Source organism: Neomonachus schauinslandi, chromosome 10 (genome assembly GCF_002201575.2).
Source record: "Neomonachus schauinslandi chromosome 10, ASM220157v2, whole genome shotgun sequence".
Taxonomy (NCBI): domain Eukaryota; kingdom Metazoa; phylum Chordata; class Mammalia; order Carnivora; family Phocidae; genus Neomonachus; species Neomonachus schauinslandi.
Window position 1 is genome coordinate 29,634,190 of NC_058412.1, and position 20,663 is coordinate 29,654,852.

Sequence of the window (20,663 nt, forward strand, 5' to 3'; positions counted from 1 at the left end):
AGAGTGTTCTGTGCAAGAAGAACATGAACAGTGTTAGGATTCCGGATGGCTAGTTTGTGATGGGAGCAGACAGATTATAGGGAAGAGAGACTGGGGGACACCGTGAAAAACTCTTCTGTCCCTTCTTTCATTTTGATGAGAAGGTAAAATGGGAAAACAGCTCATGTGGACCATGAAAGAAGCTAGGAAGCCAGCAGAAAATAAAAATACAAAGCTATGTGTTCCAAGTTTTGGATCAGTACAATTTTCCAATCACGGGGTAGAAATGTCTAACCAGATGCCAAGAAAATTCTAGACTCTGGATCCAGTAGCTGTGACTGCCCTCAAGAGTAATGACTTAAGAAATAAGGAGAACCATGTTCCCAAAGCCAGTCACGAGAGTCCCTTCTGCTTCTCAAACAAGCCTGAGTAGCGGCAGAAGCAGGGACAGAGCGGCCCGTTGGCTGTGCTGACCATGGTTATGATCTGCACACAAATGTTCAGCTTACGAAAGTTGTTGGTGTTTGCAACTGGAGTATGACAAGCAGCCAGATAACACCAGAAGGGAATGAGCTCCTGCCTACAGGGCTCCTTCCGATTGTCGAGATACATTCATTTATCCTGGAGATCTTCTGAGTGGTGCTATGGAATGGTATTTGGGGCAAGTTCTAGGTCCATCCTAACTTTAAAGGATCAGAGATATTATTTCCTCAGGACTGTCAATCAATTCTAAAACTAGAGAAGATAGATTTAAAATTACTAAATCACATCAAATCTGAAGAGTACATTTTCCATTTACCTTAAGGTCTCTGTGAATTAGCTGTTCACCATGTATATACTCCACACCTTCTGCTATTTGTTCATATAATTCCAGAGACAAAGGTTTGTCTGTCTTCTTGCCTCTTCTGTTGTCAATCCATGCCTCCAATGTCCCTTTATCACAGAATTCCATTTGGATGAGAAGGCACTTAATCTTTGGTCTGGATATAAAATGTGCAGTACGTCACACATAGCAATAAAAATAAATTTATAAAAAATAACCTTTCTTTTTAAAATTACACTTTATCTCCTTAAGAACCCCAAAACATGTCTCAAAACAGAAATCTAATAAACTTGAATCAAAATACATCATTTTTTATTTAAATCGTAAGTTCCCAAATGTCCAGAGCACTATTTGTTAACTATTTTATAAAGTTTGAGCCTGCCCATTCTTTAATGGTAAAGGATCCTTGATCCCCTTTGCTAATAGGAATAGGAACATTAATACAATGGCATTAAAGAGAACCAAAGTTCATTACTACATAAAATAACTCTGGAACGTTTTAATTTACTATCGACCTACTGAACATCTGTTTTGTGGAAAGCACAGAACAGGCACCTAGAGATGAAAAAATGAGTTAGATACCGTCCTTGCTGTCATGCGAGTTATGGTTTAATAAGAAAGAAATATGGGCAAAACAAATCAAAAACAACAGCGTAAGGATAGGTTCGCAAAGAGAAGTGCCAATAAATTGCTAAGAGATACCTGTGAGGACTGATTTTGCTAACCATGCTTTTATGTTGCTTTCTCAACTAGGTTGGCCTCAATATTAATTTATATTCTTTGTACTTATGTTGGCTAGAAAATAGGAAGAGAAAGCCAAGAATCTGTGGAAAGCTAAAGTCCTGCCTGTATGCTGATGGTCAGCAACCCCTGAAACCAATGATAAAGCTCTCAATTACATGGGGCAGAGCCGGGGCTGGAGTCAGGAGTCGATGAATGAACAGGCCTCAGTGTCCTCGGGATTTCCGTGAGGACGGTCCCCCCAAGAACACTGGCTGACTTTCAGAGGGAGATGTCAGGTCTTGAGAGCCCTCCAGTCCTTTGTCAGGGGCTTGAGACAAAACATAAGTGATACCAGGTGGGGTATCCACAACTCAGCTCATAGTCTTAAAATTATGTTCACTGCCCACCACGCCACCGTAAGTGGTGTGGCTGTATTCAAGAGAGACTCCTTGGGGCGCCTGGCTGGCTCAGTCGGTAGAGCAGGTGACTCCTGATCTGAGGGTCATGAGTTCAAGGCCCATGCTGGGCATGGAGTCTACTTTAAAAAAAAATTTTTTTTTAATTTTAAAAAGAGGAGCGCCTGGGTGGCTCAGTCGGTTAAGCGTCTGCTTTCGGCTCAGGTCATGATCCCAGGGTCCTGGGATCGAGCCCCGCATCGGGCTCCCTGCTCCGCGGGAAGCCTGCTTCTCCCTCTCCCACTCCCCCTGCTTCTCCCTCTCCCACTCCCCCTGCTTGTGTTCGCTCTCTCACTGTGTCTCTGTCTGTAAAATAAATAAATAAAATTTAAAAAAAAAAAGAGAGAGAGAGAGAGACCCTCTTGACTGCACCCCACCAACCAAGGGCCTCTGAGAAGGCCAGAAAAGTGCTGGCAGCTGAGGAGGGGCTTCCAGCTGTAGCGTCTGTAACATGTTCAAACTTTCTCCACAAAGCTGCATTTACAGCCTGGTCTGAGGTTGGGGCATGTGAGTAAGCCTACACATTGACTGAGATTCTGAAAATAGCTGAGGACAAAAAAAAAAATTTTTTTTAAGCAAGTTTGGAGCAAGGAATAGGAGCCACAAAAAGATTATTCATTATTTCCTTACCTGGTGAATAGAGACATAACAGTGTCTCAAACAGTGTGGTTGTGATATTACTAATTAACGGCCTTATCCAGTGGCCCACACATAGTAAATGACAGTTTCCTCCATCCTATTAGGGCTATGAGAATTCTTTTTAGTTACCTTGAAGGATTTACGCTGTCCTCAGGATGGTAATCTTCCCCAGCCCAGCAACAATAGTAGTGAACAATATTTGGGTGATCAAGTGCTGCCAAAGCTTTTACTTCACGCTCTACCTTCTTGCTTTAAAGAAACAGGGAACATAAAAGTGTCATTATACATCCCTGTAAAAACTACAGGTTGAGTAACAGAAGACAGCTATGTATGCTCCCTTAGTCAACGGTCGCCACGGTTCCCACACTCTGAGTGTTTAAAAGGAAGCCAGGAGCACTCGAAAGGAAAGACTGAACACAGTCCGAAAAGAGAACACAGACTGAAAAAAAGCGGTGACTTCATTAATTCCAAATATCAGAAAATTTAAAAGTCATTTGTGGTGGTCTCCGAAATGCCAGTCACGCAAATTTTGGTAGCTAATTCACACATTGTATTTTGTTTAGACTTGTGTTAAAATCACTTTGGGTTTCACAAGCAAACCCTGTTTGGGCAGCAAGGGTAATCCAGGCAACTTGAAGAACATAAATCAGAATTTTCAATGCATAGCAAAAATACACAAAGGAGATCATCTATGCAGAGAAAGTGAGACTACACAGCACATGTGGGAGCTTTACAGGGATGTGGAGTCAAGAGCAAAGGTAATTCTATGCTACGTGGAATAAATAAATTTGAGATTTCAATGGTGAGAAGGGGTAAGCAAACATTTTATAATTCCATTTTTTAATTTGAAAAGTTCTATATCTACATGACATAAAACTTATAAGAATAAAGGAAGAAAAAGTACTCATACATCAACAGTCCTAATATAATCAGTTATTTTGGATTGTTTCTTATTGTCTTTCTTCACACACATTTTTATATACTTGTAATTACAGTATATAATTTTTATCCTCTTTTTCCACATAACAGGCTATCTTTACCATTTTCCTTGTTACACAAGCTATATAACCATCATGCATAAACTTTCTCATGTAAGATTTCAAAAGTACAGAAAATTAGAACAAACAGTGTCACGACCGCTACCTAGCCATCATCCAGATGAAACCGTTATTAACTCCTGGCCAATCTTGCTTCATCTATGCTCTTATCCACTTCCTCATCTCCCCTGGATTATTCTGAAGCAAATTCCAGCATCATACCATTTCATGTGTAAGTATTTTCAGTATACAAGCCTCATTTTTTTAATGACTGCAAAATAGCCATTGAGCAGGGGAGAGAATAAAACATACTTAATCATTTCTTCATTGCTGGACATTTGGTTTGTTCTAATTTCTCACTGTTATAAATGACACTGTGATTGACATATTCTTATATAACTTTTTCCATCATTTGGATAATATTCTTAGAATAGGTTCCCAGACAGGAAACCCATGGGTCATGGTGTATAAATATTCCAAGTATATTCTTAACTGTGTTATACCAATTTATGAAGCCACTAAAAATGTCCAAGATACTGTACCCTTATCATCATTAAGTATTACCATTAAAAAAAACAATGGAATTGAACAGAAGGAGTAATACTTCATTCCTGTCAAGCAAAACAATGTGGAAAGAGGGGCACCTGGGTGGCTCAGTCAGTTAAGCGTCTGACTCTTGGTTTCAGCTCAGGTCCTGGGATCCAGCCCTGTGTCAGGCTCCGTGCTCAGCATGGAGTCTGCTTGAGATTCTCTGTCCTTCTCCCTCTGCCCCTCCCCCTGTGTGCTCTTTCTCTCTCTCTCTCTCAAATAAATAAATAAATCTTAAAAAAACAAAACAAAACACATAATGGGGCACCTGGGTGGCTCAGTCGTTAAGCCTTCAGCTCAGGTCATGATCTCCCAGTCCTGGGATGGAGCCCCACATCGGGCTCCTGGCTCAGCAGGGAGTCGGCTTCTCCCTCTCCCTCTGCCTCTCCCTCTCCCTCTGCCTCTCCTTCTGATTGTGCTCTCTCTGTCTCTCTCTCTCTCAAAACGAATAAAGAAAACCTTAAAAACACACACACACACACAAAACAATGTGGAAGGAGAAAGCCTTGTTTTGATGCCAGGTGGTTATGGAAGGATTTCAACTGCAAGGCATCTTCCATGGGACAGGAGGTAGGTTTGTTTGGCTGAGATGAGGAGTGGCTAGGACTCCATGCCTGCTTCTCCTTTGCTCACAGCGTTTTCCTTAGCCCGTGTGCCTTCCCCATCTCCTTCCCTAGACCTTGAGGGATAGGTCTGTAAGTTACACATAGTACAACTGTCAGAAAACAACAAGCAAGACTGGTGAATTGGTGAGCATGTGATTTAATACCTCCTTACCATGTGCTCTCTTTTCTGAAGGAGTTCCTTCCTTCGCTCCGAGTCTCCTTCCTTTGCTCCAATCCATGAACCACGCAGCAAGCAGGGGGAAAAACTCACCTTGTTCTTTTTCAGCCACTACATTTTGGAGTGGTGTATTATGCAATAATAGACAAATGGGATGGTTACCAACTAGGTTTTACCTTTGACAAATCAGTTCGCCTCTTTGGGTCTCAGTCTCCTAATCCGTAAAATAAAGAGAGGAGACCAGAAAATCTCAAAGGTCACTGTAAGCTAGATGATTCTATAACTTCAGTTGTCATCAAGACAGGATCAAAAGAATGATCAATGGTCTATCCAATTTTTTTATTGAAATAACCACAATAAAGTGAAGTCATGTCAGAGGAAGCCAAGCTCCTGATGAGAGAGTGACATTTTTAAGGAAGACTAGAAAAAAGTAAATAATCTGCTAATGAAGAAGAGAGAGACATAAAAAAAGAATCATGCACGTTCACACACCTTCTCATTCAAAGAAACAACATGTACTACTTACTCTTTATCATATTTAACACGTTTAATAACATAAGTCTTCCCATCAATTTTGTGCTTTGCTTTGAAAACCTGACCATATCCGCCTGAGCCAATCGGTGTTATTTCTGTAAAATCACAAGCAAACCTGAAAAGAGAAATGCCACTGTTATTCTGAGTTCAGTGGTCATAGCCCACCCCTGCCCCCCACCCAACACTTTCACTTCCCCTTAACATCACCGGCACAATGGACTGAATAACAAACACGGCTCTACTCTTCTATATAAGAAGAGTCCAGGGCGCCTGGGTGGCTCAGTCGGTTAAGCGACTGCCTTCGGCTCAGGTCATGATCCCAGGGTCCTGGGATCGAGTCCCGCATCGGGCTCCCCTGCTCTGCGGGGAGCCTGCTTCTCCCTCTCCCACTCCCCCTGCTTGTGTTCCCTCTCTCGCTGTGTCTCTCTCTGTCAAATAAATAAATAAAATCTTTAAAAAAAAAAAAGAAGAGTCCACTCCACAGAAACTCTTGAATCACAGTCATAGTTTCTCTCGCTCCTGCTCCCATTGTAACAAATCACCCTAGTAATGACATTCAACTTCTGGCTGCACAAAAGCCATAATAAAGATGCTTACTTAAGGTGTAAAACTTCAGAAGGAAGCACCATATTCGGTTCCCCAGCTACCACCAAGCTGTCATAAGAGAAATGAGCATGGTCTCTGAGCCCACCTACATGTGTAACTACCTGGTTTTCCCCTCTCTCTCCTGCCCCACATTCCATCATTAAGCCCTGCCAGTTCTACTCCCCAAACATATCACTGGTGTGTGCCCACTTTTTCCCATCTCCAACATCTTCACACCAGTCCAAGCTCCCGTCAGCCACCACAGAACCGTGCTAGCTCAGACACTCCACTTCTGAGTCTCCTTCCTTTGCTCCAATCCATGAACCACGCAGCAAGCAGGGGGAAAAACTCTGAGCCCATCTCTCTGTTGCCTAAACTCTCCAATAGCCTCCTTTTGCTTTTAGCAAACCCCAGAAAGTCCTTAGATAGCCTAAAAGGGGTCTCGTGCTTCCCTCCCCAGCTTGTCCCATGGCACCACGCCCTTGCTCACGCACTCCAAGCACACAGCGTCTGCCCCCTGAACGCTCGCATACCGTTCCTACCTTCACTTTCCCACATGCTCTGCTTTTACGAAACCACAGACCCCACCTTCCTGTGCTAACTCACCCTCCAGGTGCCCCGACATGGCTGACCCCAGAGAAAGCCTTTGCCTCCCCCTCACACTAAACCCAACAGTCCAATTTCCATTTCTTACCAGGTCATTGCTTTCCCTTGAGACCTCTGACCATAGATTATAATTACAGATTTTTCACGTAATTATCATCCCCACAAAGCTCTGTGAGGGCGGAAGCTGTTTCTGTTTGTTCCCACTATAAATCCAATGCCCAGCACAGTGCCAGGCATATATGAGGTTCTTATTAAATGTTTGTTGATTCTTTATCGTTTTTTTTTTTTCACACTTGTATTCAATGTCCTCCTGTTGCAAAGAAGCTTCACATTTGTTTTAGATATTTTGTTCAAACCCAAACACATAGTCTACCAGAAGAGGAACCTTTTTTTCAATGTGAAATCTGGAATGCAGCTGGAAAATGGAAAACAGGTTCGAGTGGATCTATTCGGATTCCTTCAGGGGTCTTTAAAAAAAAAATCACTGGTTTATAGAAATATTTACCTTCAATATTAAAAACTTCCATGGGTGTCAGAAAAACTCACATCAGTATCTCACAGATCTACATTTACCACATTCCATCTGGATTCATCTAAACATTACCTCTCCAAGAGACGATGATTCTTTGGGGGTCTGACTGTACTAAAAAAAAATTAACTGTTCAGGGAGAAATAGAATTTAACCTGGCTGATGTACAATAGTCCCTTCAGAAGCTTTTGTCGAATGCGCAAACATATCTTTAAACAGATTCTTTTTTACAGGTTTCCCTCTTACCTGACTTCCACAGTGTACTTGTTTTCTTTGGTCACAGGAGAGTTAAAGGTAGGTGCCAAACTTCTAAAATTTAAGAGAAGAATATAAAACTCAAATAAAACTCAAATAAAATAGAACTTCATGTCATGCGCTAGTTTTTTTTATATTTTGAGTCAACTATTAGAATTACAAGGTAGAAAGTGATAACCTTTCTTTATGAAACAATATACTGACAGTTCTCCTCTATCCACTGATAATTTTTCATTCCTTTCCTGATTCCTTTTTTTTTTTGCCTTAACACATTCACTGTTGGTGTGCCACCAGCCTCTCCTTTGTTCCTTACAGACTCAAAACCAAAGGAAATAGATCTCCTTGCACCGTCATTCTGGTCTTTGTACTTTACTCCTGGCTGGTGGTGAACCATGTGCTATTGGAAGTTCAAACCCCACTAATAACTAAACATATTCCAATCGCTATCTTCCCCCTAAGCCCTCAAGTCTTGAACTTCCTTAACCCCATCAGTGTCCATGATTCCTGTCTGTATCTCCTTCTCCTTTGCCTCTTCTTCACCCAGTTATTGGAACTCTATTCCCTCAAATCCTGTCCACTCTTCCCATACAGTTTGTCTTGCAAATTATCCTCATCCCTTGTCACTGCCATGATAACCATGGCTGACAGCTGGATCATCTTACACACACACACACCTCTCTTCTCTCCACTCAAACACCCACATCAGGAATCATCCTTCCCTGACACATCTCCTACTGTTCAGAATATATTGGTGGCTCATAATGGCTCCCACTGCCATCTTGCCCTCATTGATGACTTATGGCTATGTCCTTGTTTTTCTCTTCCGTTTGAGAAACCAATCCACCATCATTTATATAACATTGGATCTTTTTCTCTTCTTACCCAAGTCATTACGCCATCTCTACCCTACCTGCCTGTCTGCAAAATAATGCAGTTCTCTGGAAAGTGCCCCTCCAAGTTCACTTCGGTCAACCTCTTCCAAAATAATGCCCTTAACCAATGACCCTAGTGATCTCCACAGGCCCTTTCATCTACGGTGCAGTGTGTACATACATTCAAAGATTTCTCTACATATGTAAAATCATTTGTTTATAGATTTCAAACTTTTTGGGATCCTTAACCATGCTTTCTACCTCTGAAATTCCACTCAAAGAAGGGTATATAGTACTCTACAAGTACTGAAGACTTGTAAATAAGGTTAATAACCTAAGTCTGAAACAAAACTTCATTTCCAAATATGTGCACTGCATAATGATACCCACCTTTTCACCTTCTTTTCACTACTTTTGACATTGCTCTGTAACAAAAGAAAATGAAAAACAATTGTAGATGATTAAATCAATTATCTTGCTTTATCTTGTTCTTTTTCCTCCTGTACTTCTGGATGGTTCTGTGACATTTTTTTTTTTTTGGTCCGTTAGATGAACAGCCTCATTAAGTGTGTACTCCCATCAAGCCCTGCTTCTCAGTTTACTTGGCTAGATCAATGTTCTCATCTATTCTAGCAACCGGACAGATAAGGCAGGGAGGACAAAAAAGCAATCGGGGCAAGCTCAGCAGAAGCACTGGGTCTCAACAAGAAGGCGTGCATCACAGTTCTCCACAGTGCTAAAGACACAGATGGAGCTCAGGGATCCAGTCTCAAATAATTCCCCAAGTGTTTCTTATCTGGTAACCGGCTAAAAATGGCAATGCTAAAAAAAAAAAGAAAAAGAAAAAATGGCAATACTAATAATTTCATTTTTAGCACAAATTAAATTTTAATATTTAGCAAAAAAAGAGGAATCCTCAATATATCTCAAAAATGAATTTCACAGAGCTATTCTTTATTCATATTCACTTTTATTCTGGTAGGTTTTGTAGTATTACCAATTTGAATACGTTGACACTGAGCAGGGAGCATCAAACTAAGAGTTTTTGAGCTCATACCACTTCCCACTGTATAATGACTATAGTATATTAATTTAGCCATTCTGTCAAATGACAGTTTCTTAAGTCTCCTCCTGTTACAAATGAGGTTGCAAGAACACACTTACATATGTTTCTCTGTACATACATAGGAGTGCTTCTCTAGTAGACATCCCCAGGAATGGAACTGCTTGAAGGCATGGCGTGCACACCCTCCGCTTTGCTACATATTGCCAGACTGTCTCCACAATGGTTGTACCAACTTATACTTCCACCCGCAGCATGTAGTAGTAATAATTGGAATACAGCTGTGCCGATGCTTAGTATTGCCAGACTCAAATTTTGCCATGGTGATGGGTTTAAAAAAGGTACCTAACTGTTGTTTTGATTTGCATTTTCCCTACTACTATGCAGTAAAGCATCTTTTCATATTTTTGTTGCCCATTTGGGTATCTCTTCTCTGAATTGTCTGTTCAGATCTTCTGTACATTTTTCTGAGTTGCTTTTCTTTTTCTTATCGATTTGTTTACAGTTCATTATAAATAGGGCACTTACGTAACACTAATTGTCACCACAAAAATTATCTGATTTTTAAGTTTAGTTCTGATTTTTTAAAACAGGAGCAGACTATATTAATGGACATTTTAAGTAGTGTCCAGCTGGTAGAAGATAAGCAAGATCACAGGAATATATGAAAACATGAAGGTGAGTAGGGAGAGGAAGATGGGAGTGAAGAGTGGAAGAATTTTGCAAGTGAGGAACAGGGGTTAATAAAGAAAGGAGAAAGCCAAAATGCTGCCACATATTAATATGAAATAAGAATGCATGAGATAAAAGTAGAAAAATTATGGTTGAGTACTGAGGCAATTTTTAAATGAAGAAACACAATAGAGAAAAAGATCATCAGGAAGCTAGAGGCTAATACTATACCAGAGGAGATGAAGAATTGTTTATACTGTTGCTGTTACAATTTCCTTCTGGTGCATTTGGTGAGAAATCATTTTCAAGTGGTGATTTAGAAGCACTAGAAGATAAGGGGATAATTATTAGTTTGTGAATTCTGCCTATTTTTTGTTGATCAGAATTTCTTTCTCTAAATTCTCCTTAAACATTAAACATTTTCATAAAAATGTGCTCTCAGGCAGCAATCTGAATTTGTTAAATTATCACAGTTGTTTGTCCACACTTACGATATGCTTTTCACCAAAGTGTTGTTTCCCGAATTACTAGGTGAAGTAGTCCAAGAATCACTTGATAGTGAGTCATCTTTCTGAAAGAAAGAGTACCCCTTAGGAGTTTTAAGGGCAATTACATTACTTCTCCATACTGGCTCAGTCTCTGTGTGCTAACTACCACATTTATTTATGGATGCTTGATCTGGATTTAAAAAACAACCCTGGGGGCACCTGGGTGGCTCAGCTGGTTAAGTGTCTGCTTTCAGCTCAGGTCACGATTTCAAGGTCCTGGGATCGAGCCCCACCATCGGGCTCCCTCCTCAGCGGGGAGTCTGCTTCTTCCTCCCCCTCTCTTTCTGCCCCTCCCCCCAGCTCATATTCTCTCTCTCTCTCAAATAAATAAAATCTTAAAAAAAAAAACCAATCCTGAGTTGTGAACAGAATTTTACTCTCTGGGGCCTCATGGCCCCATGGCTCGTGGCTCATTGGTGAAACACAGAATGGAGGAATCCTTTTGCTATGTGATTGGTTGTCTTGGCATCATCTAAACACAGTCTTACCTCAAATCAACTTCAGAAAGAATCTTAAAATTTAAAAGTGAAATCCAAAGGCATTTCATACCATTAAGGTTTTCTCTGATTGTATCTGCTCATATGCAAATTTAGCAGCCATCTGTTTTGCCTCCTGTTTGGTAGCACCTCCACCAACAGCATATTCTTTCTGCCCAATTTTGCATCTATAGTAAAATCTAGGAGAAATGATAGAGAGTATTTACCCAAATACCAAAAAAAAACAGTAAATCTAACTTAGGATTTGGAAACAAACACAGATGAACAAAGACTTTAATATAACCCTAATTTAATGGGTACATTTAGTTTGTATCTTGTAGAATATAAATCTCTGATAAGATGACTGACCAATTTGCCAAAATAACCAGGATAGCTTGATGTCATCAGCTTGCATTTGTGTTAGGCAAGGAACCTCGGACAATTGTATGAGAACTCTACTGAATATGGAAAAGCAATGTGTATCAGGGAGTTACTATGCATTAATTCAAAATTATTCCAGTGTTATTTGCCATGGAGGCAAATACACCCAACCAGGGTTGAGTCTTCCCTGCTGGGCCCTGAAGGCAGAATAAGATTGAGTGGCTGGGTGGTTTCTACAGCTCCTATTCTCCCGGGCACCCCTAAGTAGACTTCTCTCTTTTAGGTAACTTATGTTAGAGTGTTTAATCCCAAGGAACCAAACAGGTGAGCTACGAAAAAATAGCCTCCTACTTTATTGAGATCGACTCACACAATTCACTTTGGACTATTTCATGCCAATGAATACTCTTCCATTTGCCTCTTCCTGGTTCTGGCCTAAAAGCCATCAGAGCTAAAAAGTCCATAACTGAGTCAATTCAGAGGACAGTATTCTGAAGGGGTCATTTGGACTATTCGCCATTTAGATTTTTCTCTCTCTCTCTCATTCACTGGGTAGGTTGTAGCCAAGAAACAATCTCCTTCAGGCTCATTTACTTTCTGCTTTTCCTAGTTCTTATCCATTCTTATCTCCACTTCCAAAATCTTGGCAACTCTGAAGCTCTACTCCATCCCACCCTTTATAATCCTTAAATCCGGGTCTCCTCACAGCCTGTGAGGCTAATGGCTTAAATGGCTAAAACCCATTTCTTTTAAGACCTGGTATTTGTCTAGAGAGTGACTCCATTTAACTGAATGTGAAGGACAAACACCTAGACAAACGGCTCTCTAATCTGATGATGGTGAAGAGAGAGTCATTTTACCTACACATGTGGTCCAGTCATTGTCATACAGCGACTCCCACTGTGATCTGTGGGAGGGAAACATCTCCACACACACACACACCCCCAGCAGGGGCACCCCACTCTCTCTTTGGTCTCCTGCAGACTAAACCATCCAGATATACCTCAGGAATAAAGGATTCCCCAGATTTGATCCATTATGGTATATGGGTCCCAAGTCTTCAGCAATTAAGCATTTTCATATTTTAATTATGAAGATGACCAGTTGTGTATAAGTCATATAAAACCTTCCATGCAAAAGGTCCCCAAAAGGAGGACAAATATTTCTAGAAAATTAGACATGAAAGCAAGCCCATTCTATTGCTTAGATACAATGAAATAGAAGGAAAAGCTGAACTACATCTCACCTTTCTGGCCCATATTCTTTCAATTCACATTGTTCATAATTTACAGATAGTTTTTCCTTCTGGGCAAGCCTATTCATACGGCCTATGAAATTCTCAAAGGATCCCACTCCTAATCCTTCTGAAGTATCTGTTGTCAGTGATAAAGAACTAACTGCCTACAAAGAAAAAAAAATCTTGTTTAATACAGATGAAAACAAAGATTTAACCATTTTATTTCCTCTAATAAAATTACTAAATGAATAATTTGAAAGACAACTTAGATTTTATTTATTGCCCTAGTCTACTACCTTGAGTAAAAGTCTAAGTATATATCTTTTTCTACCATAAAAAATCCACAAGAAAAAAGGTTAACAATAGGAAAGGAACCATCCTTTTATAGTTTTCTATGGAAAAACAAAATAGTGAACTTTCTTGTTTATCCATGCAAAATACTCTAACACTGTCTAGCTCACTCCACCCTTTGTAAATCTCAAAAAACAAGATAACCAATATTGAAGTAAAGCTATATCCTGGATCACACCTTATGGGGAAAGAGGAATATAACAGCACCATTCCTTCCATTCTTATCTGTACCTTTTTCCTAATCTGGCAAAAGCTTGTCCAAAGTTTTTCTACTTTATTAATCTTGTCAAAGAACTGACTTTTGGTTTTATCGACCTTCTTTATTGTTTCTTAGTTTTCTTTTACATCAGTGTTGCGCCTTGTTATTATTTTCTGTCTTCTGCTTTTTTGGGGAAAGGTAGTCTGTTGTTCTCCTAACTTCTTGACTTGATTTTCTGGCTCATTAACAATTCGTGAGTTTGCAATTTTGCCTGATTTACTTTCTCCAATTTGGGTTACAAGGGTGACATCATCGAGGAAGATTTTTCAGGAAAGTTATCTTGAAAGTCAATGTTTTCAAAATTTTCAATATCTGAGAAACAATCCTCTTTGGTCCCACATGTAAACGACTGCTTGTCTCATTTTACGGCCAGTTCTCTGCTATCCCATGGTTTAAAATGATGCTGTGGACAGCATGATTTTTTTTTTCGTTTTTACATTTTGAATAATTTCCTTTTTCTGCCTCGATGCTTATAGGATTTTTTCATCATCCCTAGAGCCTAGGACTTTCCCAACGATCAATGTTCTTGGAGGCTCTGTGTTTTTCTCTATCTGTTGAGTTGCTTTCATCTGCATCGAGGTCTTCCTTTATTTCAGAAACACTTTCTTTTTTTTTTTTTTTAAAGATTTTATTTATTTATTTGAGAGAGAGAGAAAGCATGAGGTGGGGAGGGTCAGAGGGAGAAGCAGACCCCCCGCTGAGCAGGGAGCCCGATGCGGAACTCGATCCCGGGACTCCAGGATCATGACCTGAGCCGAAGGCAGTCGCTCAACCAACTGAGCCACCCAGGCGCCCCAGAAACACTTTCAACTGGAATCTCTTCAGATAGCTTTCTCTGTACTCTTTACTCTGTTCTCAGCCTCCAGGATACCAATTCCATGAATGCTGGTTTTCCATCACCTGTCCTGCTCATCCATCATCCTCCCCATGGTCCTTCCATCTCTTTGTCCTTTGTCCTTCCTCCCCACTGTCCTTCCATCCCTCAGTCGGGTGCAGGGACTCCTGCCAGAACTCGTCAGCTCATTTCTCGCTGTTTCCTTTCCCGTTCACTCAACTTCAGAGGTGGTCTCTACTGCTGGCACTCTAAATGGGTATTGGCAGGCTTTGCCCACTACTTCTTAGATGAACCTCTGACTCAGGGCTCTACAGAAATGGAGATGGAGGAAAAAGACTGTACTTCTGAATGGAAAGAACCTGCAAATGGCTTTACTCTGTGGGTGTTTTCTCACAGAGTAAAGTTAAAAAGGGCATTAACTCACCTTGCTTTCTTCATTAAGTTTTTCAATAGCTAATTTGGCTGCAGCATTTTTGGCCTCCTTCTTTGATTTACCTTCTGCTTCTGAATACTTTCTCTCATTTATGGTAACTTGAAATGTAAACCTGATTACAAAGACAATATTCACAAAATGTTATAAAACCCATGCATTGTCTAAGGCCAAGTGTTCCAGTCACACTGCCTCCTGTGTTAAAACCTGACTAGGTTTTAACTGGCTCAGTATAGAATTTAAGCAGTTACCCTCAAACAGCAAAACAGCACATCATCTTCACTCCAGAGCTAAATTATTGACTTCTAAATTGTGCCAGAGTTGCCATTCTTCTAGTTCATATTTTATAGAGATATACCTTTAAAAAAAACCCAGCAATTTGGGGTGCCTGGCTGGCTTAGTTAGTACAGCATGCAATTCTTGATCTCAGGGTTGTAAGTTCGAGCCCCACATTAGGTGGAGAGATTACTTTAAAAAAATCTTTTAAAAAAATAGCAATTTACTTTAAGTTATGCGCAGGTCCTTCCTTAGACAGTTCATAATACCTAAGTACCAAGCTGTGCTTCTGACAGTATGTATTAAGTTCCTCTATAGAAAAACTTGGTGGACGCTCATTGGCCATTTCTTCTAGTAACCTAGAACAGAAGAGATGTTTGAAAAAAGTGAGACATAACATATTTAACCTGATTATCCCAATCCAGTGTAGAAGACAAAACAGGATAAGAAGAATCTTCTTTATAAGACTCATCTCAGCCCCACATAAATCCAGAGAAAACTTTCTTACAAAATCTTTTTTTTTTTTAAAGATTTTATTTATTTATTTGAGAGAGAGAGAGCACATGAGAGGGGGTAGGGTCAGAGGGAGAAGCAGGCTCCCTGCCGAGCAGGGAGCCCGATGCGGGACTCGATCCCGGGACTCCAGGATCATGACCTGAGCCGAAGGCAGTCGCCTAACCAACTGAGCCACCCAGGCGCCCTCTTACAAAATCTTTTTCTCTCATGATCTGCACACCAAGCTAATTTCTCCAAAACTTTCTATGTTCAAAACTCAGCTAGCCAAAAAAGGAAAAGGGTCTTTCTCTTCCACTCTGCTCTCTGCTTCCAGTGAGGGTCAGGGACAGGTTTATCCACCTGCTTGAACTACACAAGTAGAATCAGAACTCTTCATGTTGAGAAGAATAAGGTTGAGAGTACATACATAAAGTGAAGTTTATGAAATCATTAAAGATTTCACTATACAGAAACAGATTCCCCTATGAAATCCCAAAAATCTTCCCTTTAAAATTTGCATTAGTCAATTATAGATAAATTTACCTGGGTAAATTATGACCCCAGTTTATGGGTCTCATTAGACCAAGAGAGTAGCAATGATTTAAGTCATAATGAAAATCTAAAAAATATAGAATCTAAATATAGGAGCCAAAACTATAAAACTCTTAGAAGAAAACATAAGGGTAAATCTTCAGAATCTTGGATTTGGCAATGGAATCTTTGTGATGACAGCAAAAGAAAAAAGATAGATTGGGCTTTATCAAAAGTAAAAACAGGGGCACCTGTGTGGCTCAGGTGGTTAAGCATCTGCCTTCAGCTCAGGTCATGATCCCAGCATTCTGGGTTCTCTGCTCTCTCTCTCTCAAATAAATAAATAAATAAAATCTTTTTTAAAAAAAGTAAAAACATTTGTGTCACACAGGACGCTATGAAGAAAATGAAAATCTACAGAATGGGATATCTATAATTCATATATGATAAGAGTCCAATATCCAGAATATATAAAGAACTTTTACAACCCCACAACAAAAAGACAACCCAATTAAAAAATTGGCGACCTGAACAGACATTTCTTCTAAATATTCTAGTGCCCCAGGGCCCTGTCCTTAGATCTCCTCTCTGCTCTACTAACACTCACTCCCCTCTAGATCGCCTCTAGACTTATGGCTTTAAATTCCACCTACACAATGATGGTTATCAAAAGAACACCTCTACCCCTGACTATTTCCTGACTCTAACTGCTTCTGTCCAATAGGCTGCCTCCCTGAAATGCTCTTGACTCTACCCCATCCACTGTCTTCACCTGATCAACTCTTATTTCCTATAGATTTCAGCTCAGATGTCACTTTCCAGACATCCTTGAAGAGGTCCTGGTTTGGTGCTCCACAACAGCTCTTGTCCCCTTTCCTACAATTGCTTGTATAACTGACTGTCTTCCAAAAGAGACCATGAGCTACAAGAGGGACGGGGCCAGGCTGTTATAATAGGGGCTCCATAATCAATGAATGAATGCCAAAATATCTGCAGACCTCCCCCACCTGCATGACTTGTCACATGCTTTTCTCTTTGCTTTGAATGCAATATCTGCACCCTCTGTCCACCAGGCAACTCCCACTCATCTGTGAGGCTCGCATGTTTTCTTTGATGTTGGAGGGGCAGCCAGTCCTCCTCCAAGGGCCCACCACTCCACCTTGCCCAGCTCCCATAACAGCCCAGTCATTGAGCAATCTGGGAAGCAGGTTCTATGTCTTACTCATTTTGTATCACCAATACCCGGTGGCAAGTAGTAAATGCCAAACACTTGGATGGTGTATAGGGAAATGAAAGAATGACTCATTAAAATGAAATACTCTACTTGAAACCCCCTCGTCTTCTCCCTTTTCTTCATCTGCTGTTTTCCGTGCGTCCTTTCTTCATTTATTCAATAAATGCTTCGCAAGTACCAGGCACTATTCTGACAATGAGTATACAGATGTGGACAGGATAAATTCACACCCGACCTGCATTCCACTGAGGGAAGACAGAAAATGACCATGCACAGAAACAGATAACAGGAACGGACAATATGATGACCAGATGGCTGGAAGTGCTATAATGAAATTAAATAGGGTGCAGCATAGAGGGTGAGTTGGTAGATAGGGGCAGAGATAAGGGGGAGGCGGTTTTAGACATAGTGGTCACAAAAGACCTTTCTTAGGAGGCAATTTTAAATGAAGACTGAATGATGAGAAAGTCCATCATATCAAGATATGGCGGAAGAATATCTCAGGAACCAGCATGGCCTTTGAAGGGATAACAAAAAGATCAAGGGGACTGCTGCACAGTGAGTGAGGGGAAAAGAGTAGGAAATGAGTCAGAGATGTCAGCGCCATGCACATAGACCTTGTAGGTCATGGTCGGAACCAGTGGATGGTGTTCCAATCGCAACAGGAAGTTACCGGACATTCTCTTAGTAGAGGGGGTATGTGACTGGATTTATGTTTTAAGTGATGACTCTGATACTATGTAAAGAACAGGGTCTGGGGGCAGGGACAGGTGTGGGCAGCGGAGCAGAGCACGAGCAGAAGCAAGGAGACCAAGCAAGGCTGCTGCCGTGGTTTGGGTGAGCAATGATGGCAGCTGGAAGCGCGTGGTGGGAGTGTCCAGAGTGTGAGCAAAGGCAAAGCCGTCACGTTACTGCTTAGTGTCGTGGAGACAGTCAAGCTTTAGAGGCCACACTGCTCTGGGCTACACCCTCTCTGAACCTTTCATTTGTGACCTGAAGACAGGAATAAAAACACGTGATTCAGAGGTGGCTGTGGGGAATAAATCAGATGAAGAGCACCCAGCAGAGTCCCCCACACCATTAACCCTCAATAGATGGTGCTCCTGGTCTGCAATTCTGAAACCCAAAACGCACTAAAAACTGAGGTTCATTTTGTTTTCATTTGTTTTGTTTTTGATAGGTTTGTAGCCCCCTGTCTAGACCTGGGCTGACATGAGCTATTTATAGTCTTTATGATACTTTGTTGTCCACGTATACATTTCACTACAGAAATTGTTTTATTATAGAGGGCTGCCCCCAAATCCTGCTGAGAGCATTCTATAATAGACAGGATTTATGCTGCCTTACTTTTCTAAAATCCCAAACTCTTGGAATACCAGAACATGCCCAAGGGTGTTTGATAAGGATCTGTAGCTGTACCATTATTTTTAGGAACCAGTGTCATTTACTTCAGTTACAACCATGAGACCATACATCAGATTGGGAGGGGATCACAGATATCAGAGGAGAAGTTATGGAAGAGCCCTTAGCAATTAGAACCTGAAGTTCTATCAACTACTCTAAACCCTTGGCGCTTTTAATGTTAAGTAACTGCCGCTCATCAGAATGACAAGCCAGTTCGAATTTAAGTGAACTATATGTGCAAACTAAGAAAGTGCTGAATTAACATGTTTGAAAAAGTACTTCCAAGTCTGGAAAAAAGAAACGGCAGGCTTCTTTTCAACTACTGTCCATAAATCTTGTTTTGGGGTGCCTGGGTGGCTCAGTTGGTTAAGCTACTGCTTTCGGCTCAGGTCATGATCCTGGAGTCCCTGCATCGAGTCCCGCATCGGGCTCCCTGCCCAGCGGGGAGTCTGCTTCTCCCTCTGACCCTCCCCCCTCTCATGTGCTCTCTCTCTCTCATTCTCTCTGTCTCAAATAAATAAATAAAATCTTTAAAATAAATAAATAAATAAATCTTGTTTTGATTCTACGTTATCATTTTCCTAAAGGAAATCTCCAGCAAAAATCACTATCGGGGGTTATGTGTCCATCTTCCTCATCTTGTTCCTTCTGGCAGACTCTGAGCTCCCTGTGGACCCAGCCCCTTCCAGGTCCTGCACAACGCTTAGCTATTACTATTACTATTACTATTCATTAAACACATATTTAAAGAGGCCCTATTACTACTAGGTGCTGGGGTGGCACCAGAGCAGGAAACCCTGCTCTTGTGAACTTACTAGCGGAGGAACACAGACAAATCCATAAAACAATGTCACAGGCTGATAACTACTATGTTGAAAACTGAAGCAGAGTAAGGGGGGGGGACAGTCAGGGAAGGGCGGGGTTTCTTTTACATAGCTGGTTGTTCAGAGAAGGCTGCTCTGATGAGATGACATTGCAAGAAGTACAGGGTAAAGCAAAAGAATGACCCATGCAGGCATCTGGGGGAAGAGCTTTCCAGGAAGGGGAAACAGGTGTGCAAAGGCCCAGAGGCAGGCATGTGCTTGCCTGCCTCCCAAAACAGCAATGAGGCCTGTCTGGTCGCAGTGGAGAGAGCAAGGGGCCTTGTCTGCGCCATTTACTGATTTTTTTTTTTTTAAGATTTATTTATATATTTGAGAGAGAGAGCGCGCGAGAGAGCTGGGGGGGGAGGGGCAGAGGGAGAGAGAGAATCTCGAGCAGGTTCCCTGCTGAACACTGAGCCCTGCGTGGCGGGAGGCGGGGAGGCTCCAGATGGCTGGAGGCTGTGCTCCATCTCACGACCCCCAGATCAAGACCTGAGCAGAAATCAAGAGTCCGCGGCTTAACCGAGCCACCCAGGGGCCACCACTGACGGAATTCTCAGGAGATGGTGAGCTATTGGGGTGATCCGAGCAGAGGAGTGTCCTGTTCTGACTTAAAGGACCCCCTCGGCAGCTGCAGTGTTGAGAAAAGATATGGGGGACGGGGTGGTACGGAGTTGGGGCGGGGGTAAGGGGTGGGGTGGGGTGGGCTAAAAGGCCTGGCCATTGAGAAACAATTGCAACTGTGCAGGCAGGAGATGTTCAGCCAGGGCCTATTTAGCCAATCTATGGCAAATCCGGGCCTCCATATTTCCCATCTGTTATATTTCCCAACTTAACTGTTTTCCGCTAGATCCCCCGCCACCCCACCACTCCGGCCCGGGAAATTCGTTACTTGCTCTTATAGAAACTCTTCGCGGGGGCGGGGGGGGAATGGCTGTCAGTCCCCAGCGCGCTGCTCGATCGCTTCCCGGGCTCCGGGCCTCGGACAGCCCTCCCGCGCGGCCGGGCTAGAGGTCGGGGGCCTCTCACCAGCGTCCACGTCCCGAGCTGCGACTCGCCCTTCGCCGCGCCCGCGCCGCCCCCCACCTGCACCCCAGAGCCCCCCGCGCTCCCCGGACGCCCGGAGCCCCGCTCACCCCGCGCCGCCGCCGCCGCCGCCGCCGACCGCCCGCAGGGTCCCGGCCGCTCACTCTCGCTTTC

The 20,663-nt window shown here is 42.0% G+C and overlaps 1 protein-coding gene across 1 annotated transcript in view; it reads right to left on the bottom strand.

Annotated features, from left to right (window-relative positions):
- EIF2AK2 (eukaryotic translation initiation factor 2 alpha kinase 2) overlaps nucleotides 1-20,663 on the bottom strand; it is a 31,273-nt gene extending 10,610 nt beyond the window's left edge. The window contains exons 1-12 of the mRNA XM_021697461.1: nucleotides 20,600-20,663; nucleotides 15,164-15,295; nucleotides 14,655-14,775; nucleotides 12,795-12,949; nucleotides 11,241-11,367; nucleotides 10,635-10,714; nucleotides 10,375-10,468; nucleotides 8,799-8,833; nucleotides 7,528-7,590; nucleotides 5,554-5,676; nucleotides 2,749-2,868; nucleotides 779-959 (exon numbers count right to left, since the gene is read on the bottom strand). Of these exons, the coding sequence (XP_021553136.1) occupies nucleotides 779-959; nucleotides 2,749-2,868; nucleotides 5,554-5,676; nucleotides 7,528-7,590; nucleotides 8,799-8,833; nucleotides 10,375-10,468; nucleotides 10,635-10,714; nucleotides 11,241-11,367; nucleotides 12,795-12,949; nucleotides 14,655-14,775; nucleotides 15,164-15,282 (1,218 nt within the window). The 5' untranslated portion in view covers nucleotides 15,283-15,295; nucleotides 20,600-20,663. The remainder of the gene's footprint in view (nucleotides 1-778; nucleotides 960-2,748; nucleotides 2,869-5,553; nucleotides 5,677-7,527; nucleotides 7,591-8,798; nucleotides 8,834-10,374; nucleotides 10,469-10,634; nucleotides 10,715-11,240; nucleotides 11,368-12,794; nucleotides 12,950-14,654; nucleotides 14,776-15,163; nucleotides 15,296-20,599) is intronic.